This window comes from Sinocyclocheilus anshuiensis, unplaced genomic scaffold (genome assembly GCF_001515605.1).
Source record: "Sinocyclocheilus anshuiensis isolate Anshui unplaced genomic scaffold, SAMN03320099.WGS_v1.1 scaffold1257, whole genome shotgun sequence".
Classification (NCBI taxonomy): Eukaryota; Metazoa; Chordata; class Actinopteri; order Cypriniformes; family Cyprinidae; genus Sinocyclocheilus; species Sinocyclocheilus anshuiensis.
Window position 1 is genome coordinate 342,046 of NW_015548249.1, and position 9,122 is coordinate 351,167.

At 34.9% G+C, this 9,122-nt stretch overlaps 1 protein-coding gene across 1 annotated transcript in view; it reads left to right on the forward strand.

The window, feature by feature from the left end:
* LOC107655301 (period circadian protein homolog 2-like) overlaps positions 1 to 9,122 on the forward strand; it is a 19,076-nt gene that overhangs the window by 2,389 nt on the left and 7,565 nt on the right. The window contains 5 exon segments of the mRNA XM_016442759.1: positions 4,130 to 4,222; positions 4,438 to 4,592; positions 4,679 to 4,800; positions 7,427 to 7,628; positions 8,025 to 8,076. Coding sequence (XP_016298245.1) covers positions 4,130 to 4,222; positions 4,438 to 4,592; positions 4,679 to 4,800; positions 7,427 to 7,628; positions 8,025 to 8,076 — 624 coding nt within the window.

Sequence of the window (9,122 nt, forward strand, 5' to 3'; positions counted from 1 at the left end):
ATGTGTTTATTGTAATCTATTAAGTTTAATCGATATTTTATAACCCTTTTATTTAGATAAAGTGATTAAAGGTACTCTATGTATGCCAGATATGCGAAGTTTAGGCTTGTAGGAATGGTCATGATATTTAAGTAACCTTGGTATGGATGAAAATGTTTTATTTTGAACAGTGTGTGTGGTACGACACTTTATAAGACGGTATTAAAACTTGCAGGAATACAGAACGCAAGTAAACGAACAAAATCTTATCTCTGCTGGTGTCGAGCTACTTTAAGCAGTAAACATAAGCTGAAATTCTCTGCTTTGTGAATTGTCTCAGGTGAATTTAAACCACTCGTGAAAACGAGTGTTAGAAGTTTGAAACTTCATAAGAACTTCGTCAACTATCATTCTAATAATCTGTATGTATGTGTGTGTGTATGTATGTGTGCTTTAGTTTAGCTTTAATGTAATCCAGAATAGCCAATAAAATTCGTGTTTCATTTATAAAGAATCATTGGTTTGGAGTCATATAATTTCCAGGTCAAAACTTTTGCCAAGATCAACGTTACCTCTCTAAGAGCTTACAAATTATCAAAGAACGTATTTATCCGTGGCCAGGAGAATACATAGTCAATTTGTTAAAATATACTGAGGTCACGGCTCGCTGGACGACCCTTGATTTAAAGTGTAACATAACAAATTTGAAATCGGTTTAATCAGGTGAACTTCGGATTTTCAGATCCGAGTCCTATCAAAACCTGAATGAATTAATAATAATTAATTCCCTTACAAATTTAAGTAATCAAGTTATTACAGTGTGAAATGAGGGACATGAAAGTAACACCAGTTTAAGTTACCTGGATGATCAGTCTGATATGCAGCATTGCTATGAACAACAGTCAATATCACATTGCAATATATATATACATTGCATAACAGATATTTGAGGAAAAAACAGCACTCTTGTTCGAGTGATATTGCTAAACTATATAATATTTATATAAGACAAATATAAGACAAAAACCCATTCAAGGGACCCTTTTTGCCCTCGTGTCTTGAATTTTAGGGGCATATGATTGCATTCTAGTCAGTCATTGTCCAGCATCATGTTCATCAGCAACTACATGCAATGGTTGATGTGTTGTGTTAAATGCATTAGTAATTTTAATGTTATTTTTTTCCATAATTAATTGCATCAAATTAATGTGTTAAATCGACAGCCCTAGTTATTACCTATGGTATGATGCTGCTGTGGCCAGATATATTCAGAACAACAGCATGCTTGCTTGTGTGTTATTGCTTAATAATAAAAGTGAGAACTAAACAGCTGTAAGCAGCAATTAAAGGGCCAAGCGCAGCATAGGCAAAAATGAGGAACTAACCAAGTTCTGTATGGCAGGGAACATCAGGCCAACTGAAAAAAAAAAAGTAATTAAAGACATCTGTTGATGATTTTAAGCAAAATTGTTGAAAAATCATAAATACAATCACTTGTTGTTTTAATTGATTATCACTTTTGACAAATAGGTGATGTTGTGACAAAATTGATGTGAAAGGTGAAAGAAATTCTAAATGGTAGACAGGAAGTTCATCTGACTATGGCATATTTGGTATCATTGTTCTAGATAAGACTCAAGGAATCTATCAAGACCAGTAGGCAAAAATATTGAGAAGCTATTGGCCTTTTTTAAAAATTCGTTATATTGCCCAAAACTTTTTCAGTACCTTCAGCTTATAGTGACATACAGATATGTAATGATACACCAATGTGTTTGTAAAATATAGTGATTTTTATGTCTAAATTCTAAATGGCCAACAGGCAACATGGAGAAATTGGGTACCGTTTGACTCTGTATGCAGCACTGAATCTAAAGGGACTGTCTCATGTGTTTTGACCAAACCATTCAGAAGTTATAAACAAAAAAGCCATTTTTCATATGTCCTGACCACTAGGTGGTACTGTGCTGAGACTGTGCAGGTTCCCTCAGGTTATGGTTATCATAACACACCAAGTTTGGTTTGAATACGCTAAAGCAGTGTTTCCCAACCTTTTTTTAGTCGCGGCACCCTTTGGAAATTTTAACAAACTTGTGGCACCCTACAAAATTAATTTTGTCACAATATTTGAATTTCTAACTTCGATATGATACTTTGAAAAGTATCGATATTCGGTACAGCAGGGAAGAACTGCAGAATGTGTCATATATATATATATATATATATATATATATATATATATATATATGTATATGTGTGTCAGATATTTTTAATATTAATTTTTTTGTCCATGGAGGCAATCAGTAGGCTAATTTCTAATGAGGAGACCAATTTATATGACAGATTTTAATGTAGGCTTTTATTCATATGTAAACATTGTTTAATTACCATTATAACTTCATCGGTTATATCTCAATATCTCACAAATTTTTGCTCACTCTGTGTATTTTTGATTTTACAGTGGGGTAATTTTGTTGCAGTAGCACGAGATAGCTTGATTTCAAACTTTGAATTGAATAAAAAATGACAAGTAAACAGTCAGTAATAAAATAAGAACAAATAAAGAAATTAATAATGATAGCACAAATAAAGGATAACGACAGGCCTACAAATGAAATCAATTGCTTTTTAGTTTTTCAGGTCTAACAGTAGGCTATTAAGAGATTTCGTTTTGTTTTTTTTTACCAATTATCCAAATAATGTTTAGTCCTAGAAAGCTATATTATTATCAGGACACACGAGCATAACATAGCGGTTAGCAGATCAATGAATGAGAGGGCAGTGTTACCAGAGATGCCCATATACCACACCTTGTTACAACACAGTAGGGCTATTGCAGACAGAAACCAGAGCGTCACACCACGTGAAAGTGAAACTAATTTTCGGTGAACTAATTTTCGGCAGCCGGAATTTCGGTGCATCTCTAATTATTGGCGACATCAGAAATGGATATTATATAATAGATGCTTTTTTTAACATTTTAGCAATTTAAAAATATTAAAAAATGATTTTTTTACACGGCACCCCTGCTCTCTACAGACGGCACCCCAGTTGGGAAACACTGCGCTAAAGCATTGCAGCAATAAAGCCTCAAATCCATTTTGGCATTCTCTTTAGTCATTCGTTCACATGTTATATGAGAGTGGTTTGACTAATAAACTTTAATTCCATAACTTTGTATTGGCATTGTCTAAAGATGATATGATTCGATTTTAATGAAAATCAGAGCAACGGTCTAGGAGGAGTTTGAAAAAATGGTTCAAAAGTTATTAGCATAAACGTGAGTGCAACTTTGGACAGTTAGTAGCACTATCAGCTTTGAGATAGTCTCCAAATTTTCTGTGGTTAATGTTGAGGCTGTCCTCTATCTGTTTGCCCGATTTCATAACTTTTTATCATACAAGTCTATGAGCTGCCATATACTCAACCAGAAGAAAAAGAACACTAACAGATACAGTGAGTGTCTATACACGTTCAGTGCTTGGCCCCTAATAATAATAATTTAATATAAAACAAAATAAAATTTTATTATTATTATTATCATGCATCCACTTAAACCAAAGTGAGTGAAGCCCTGAGTTTCAAGTTCCTAAGTTTGTATTCGACAAGAGTCATCAATAAAGTCCCCATAACAAATTAGATGCTGATATGTGATTCTGCAACATATGCACAGTATTTATTTAATAAAGTCTTTTGAAGCATAATAATCACACTAGGCATCAAGGGAATAATCAGTTTGAGTACAGAGTAGCATCCTTGGTCCTTTCTGGCTGGTATGCTGGCCTCTGTAGGCAAAATTCAGTTCATCATGTTTATCAAAACAACAAAATATATAATATTTGTGATCAAAACCTATTTTAGACCCGTTGGCTTAGAAGGCTGACCTTGCAAACAATGTAGGACTTTTAATACTAACATTTACAGGAATTAAAAACAAATGTTTTAGTTCTACTGAAATTAAACTTTTGCATTTCTTGAAAAAGCATTAATAAGCACTATATTAGACCCTGCCAACACAGGCAGCCTAATATAAAATAAAGCATTATGTAAGGTATTGATGATAACGCCTCTTGTTGGAAATTCTTCAGTCATTTTATGTCTGTTTTACTTATATTTGTTGTTCTATTCACCTCTTATTTTTCCTCTGTAGCTCAAACTCTCAAAGTCTTTCACCTCCCAGTAGCAACAATGCATTCAGCTTGGTCAGTTCAGAGCAAGACAACCCATCAACCAGCGGCTGCAGGTAACAAAACCACAGGCCTTAAATAGCTATAATACAGTTGTATCACTTAATGAAGAAGTCAATCAGCTCCTCTTTTTGAACTAGTGAGTGAGTGTTCATTCAGTAAGTTCAAGAATGTTTTACATTGTAAAACATGCAGTGACCCCTTTTAAGAAATACAGTAGGTACAATAGGATAAATACTAGTGTCACTTTGTATTTGTGTTGTTTCTGCAGTAGTGAACAGTCAGCAAAGGCTAAGACTCAGAAGGAGCTTTTTAAGACCTTAAAAGAGCTGAAATATCACCTCCCTCATGACAAACGCAGCAAGGGCTGGGCAAGCACACTTCACACTCTCAGATATGCACTGCGCTGCGTCAAACAAGTCAAAGGTCAGACAACCACAAACGATAATTTATGCTATATTTTTGTATATTAATTTTGTGTAAGCCTTGCATGTTTTTCTTTGCTTTTGCAGCCAATGAAGAGTACTATCAGATGCTTATGATCAATGACAGTCAGCCCTCAGGTCTGGACGTATCCTCATATACTATTGAAGAAATCAATAGTATTACCTCAGAATATACCCTCAAAAATGCTGTAAGTAGAACATACAAACACAGCCTAAACTGCCTTAAACTTACAGTGTGCCCAGAAACTCTCTGCGAACATATATCTGAATAAGTCAAGTATGTCATTTTTTTAAATCAGTTAAAACACAATAAACATATTTTATATACAGTAGACGTAGACCACATGGGATGCACTGCATATGCCAAACCCAGATCCCAGATTAATCTATGACATACATCAGTGTAATTTGTTAGAACGTTTTAAAGAAAAAGGAAAAAAAAAACCTGACAAGTGTTTTGAAATGCAACATCTGAATAATGTCTTGAAGTGTGGTAACTGTAGATTACAACTGTGTATGTGTATATTTATATGTAAGGAATAATTGACAACAGGCCGTTGAATTATCAGAAAATGTATTTATAATTGTATAATTTTATAATTTGTAATAATGCAGTCCCACCCCGAGACTGAAATTATTTATTTAAATTAATATTGTCAATATATAATGTAATATTTTCGAGTTATACGATTTTTTTTGTAATACAGCTGTCTGTGGAACATAAAATGTTTTTTTTTTTTTTCCCTTTTCTTTTTTTGTTCATGCAGTGGATGTCAATGGTAACCAAAATAGTTTTATTACCATTGATAACCAGTAGGTGGCTGTAAATGTCTTCAGTTATTCTTTCATTTGATTTGTTCAAATGGCTGATTCATTCAGGAATTAAGTAAATGGCTCTATTTATGAATGGGCCATTGAATTATTGGTTCTCCCGATTTGTTCAAAACGCAGATTCACTCAGAATGAAATACTTGTATTTGTTGATTGGACAACAGTTCTGCTGTGGTTTTATAGGTAACCCTAGGTTTTCCTAGGCAAAATTTAGCGAAATCAGACAGTATAGTGTGTAAAATATAACAATATTAAAGTCACCATGAAATCAAAATAGAAAATTCTTATTTTTTAATGGAATACTGTAGTGTTTATTATAAATAATTTATCCGTGCACTTCATTATTTTTTTTTTAATTCATGTGCCCTCTTAATCTTTAATCAAAAACGTTAACCTCCCCTCCCCCTCAAAACGACTCCTCTTATCTTCCGGTCACGAGTTATGGCGCAAGGGCGGAGCTAGTGACGTGAGGGGTAAACGCTGGGATAAACGACAGGGGGAAAAGCTGAAGCTGATGCTTCACTTTATAGCACTGACACCAGTCATGAGGGAGTACGTTACCCCTAAACATTGAAAAGATATTAGGATATTACGACAACATTACTCTTAGGACATCGCAAACAAATTTTTTTCATGAATATGACTTAACCTGATGGAGGACGCGCTCAGTCATTCAGGCAGTCTCAATCTCTGTCGCGCGTGCTGTTTGGGCATGTTTTGTGCCATTGATCGTCGTCGTCATCCTTAATAAATAAAACATTCATTCATGCTTGCGTGTCGGCTGTGATCCAGTGGCCATTTTGTTTGCAACGCACCACCTTCCAACGATCCAATCAATTCCCGAAGGACGAAATCAAGTCCCGCCCTCTCATTTCAGATTCCGTTTCACTCGGATATACGTCACCGTAGAGAAGAAAAGACAATCGCAACTTCCGTTTCATGCCGACTTTAACTATCACATTTGCACTCATGCTATTCGGGAGTCGGGACAAAAACAGCACCCGTGTGATATTGTACTCTGTGTTTGTGTGATATTGCTTAACTATATCTTTATCATATGATATAAATATAAGACATACTCAAAACTCATACAGGAGCATTTTTTGCCTCAACAGGCATATAATTGATTCTGTAGACTACATTACACAGTGAGTTGTTGTCCTGCATCATGTTCATCACCAATCAACTGTATGAAATGTAAGATGACCTATGTAGATTTGGGGTGGGGCGGGTGTTTTGAATGCGCTAATAATTTGAACACTTTTTTTTTTTCCCCCCAAAACTAATTAATTAAATTAACATGTTCAACAGCCCCAACATAATTAAGCCTTTGGAAGCTCTATAATGATCATTGTACTTTCCAGCAGGGCAATAATCCCAAAGCATACATCCAAATCTACTGAAGCTTTTAGAGATTGGTCCTAGAATGTTCTTGAGTGCAGTCTCTTGATTTAAATATCATTAAAAATATTTAGTGGTATTTAGTGGCAACATGAAAATAATGATCAGTAATGTGAATGATTATTATCAAATTATCAGCGATCTGGAAGCTTTTTCAAGCAAGGAATAGGTCAGGATTGCATAAAGAGGTCTCAGAAGCTTTTAAGCACTTAGAGGCAATGTTTATTGGAGATTATAGAGAATAAAAAGAATTTTTGTACATGAATGTTTAAAGCCAGTTTATTATAATTTTTTTCATCACCTTTAAGTCATTAGAATCACACAAATGTGTATTAATAAAAATTCAAAAAATGTTGTTCACGGCAAAAGAGTGTCTTGCATCTAAAGGAGGTTGAGACTAATTTTGATTGCAATTGTATATACACACACATAAATATACATATATGTGTGTGTATCGGTTATATAAGATGGACTTGCTGGACTGGAGCTGGACCTGGACACAGCTCAGTTCCTGGCCTCATTAATATGACATAGGAACATGAAGGCAATGTCTAAAAATGTTTGGTGTTTTTGTGTCTGCAGGATATTTTTGCAGTTGTGGTGTCCTTGATCACAGGAAAGATCGTGTACATTTCGGAACAGGCTGCAGGGATCTTGAACTGCAGAAAAGATGAGTTGAAAGACAGAAAGTTTGTGGAGTTTCTGACACCTCGTGATGTCAGTGTGTTCTACAGTTTTACAACACCATACAGACTTCCATCTTGGAGCATGTGCACCGGAACAGGTCAGTCTACCAATGCACAGTGCACTGAATGGATTTATTCAAACATATTGTCAACTACTCGCATACTCCCATTCAGAAATATGCCTATTTTTAGGGGTAAATAAAAAGCGCCCATCCATAAAAAAAAAAGTGTCTCACACGGCTCCGGGGGGTGAACAAAGGCCTTCTGTAGCGAATTCCACTTCTGAGCGGCGCATGCGCAGCGCTGATCTCATACGTCATCCGCCCAGAACTGCTTCCCTTTACAACAGTGAGCGCAAGCTACATTAAAGTGATTATTACGGTTTTGTTTATGGGGAAACAGGTTGAGGGAGGTTTCCTCATTTTTTTACTCTACTAATCTCTCTATATCTTGCATTCATTTTGGTCACATTCATCTCTTTCGCTGTTTTTCAGAGTCATCATCGACTGAGTTCATGCAGGAGAAATCCTTCTTCTGTCGAATCAGGTCAGACACACTTGAATCAAGCACTATTATACAAATTTATAGGGATGCACTGAAATGAAAAATCTTGGCCGAAGTCGAAACCTAACAAAAATGAAACACTGGGCCAAAGGCTGAATACCGAACACAGTTTTTCAAGTTTTTTTCCACCATGTATTTTGACAATTTTTTTCACCAATGCATAAATTAAATAGCCAAAATGTGCTTTTTACTGTTTTGTCTTGTTTTTCCAAAAAAAAAAAAATCAATTACAAAACAACAATTTAAAAATATTTAACACTAAACATTTTTTAACATTCTAGCAGACATTATACCAACAAAGCACAATTTAACTTAAAATTAATAAATTACTAAAATAATATTTTTTTGGCGATCAGACCCCCTTCTTGAATCAGGCATGCTGTTGAGCAGAAGAGACTTCTTTTAAAACATTAGAAAATATTACAGATCCCAATTTGAACACTATGTGTGTATGTTATAATAAATGTATTAACAGAGCTGTTGTAATTATTATCATTATTATTGTCTTTTTATCTTATTTGACATGAGTAAAATTACAATACTAACATTTATGAATGTTGGAGTTCTTGCTTTTTGTCAACTTTCATTTTGGCAGAAACGTGCAGGAAGACCTCAATGCTTCTTTTTGTTGACAGATATGATTCTTTAGGGTCTTAATGAAAGTCTGTAACATAGTTTGGTTAAAAATGTTCAATGGTAGTGTAAAAAACACCTAAAAAATGTTTACCCTGTCAAAAACAGCTCTTTTCAGATCAAGCCGTTTTTGTAGCATTTCCCTTTAAATGTTAATGAGCTCTGCTGACCCCGCCCCTCTATTGCAAGCTGCTCTCAGAGAGACTGTTTACTTTAGACTTTACTTTTACATTCATCGTGACACTTGCTAATTAGCACATTATTAGGAAAGGCGATTTCCAAAGATTCATTACAAAACATTATACTCACTTCTTCTGTGGATGAGGCTGGATCACGAATGATTCGCGCGAACATAGATGCATTTATGTAGATCGGGGGCGCATTCCCTTTCAGAA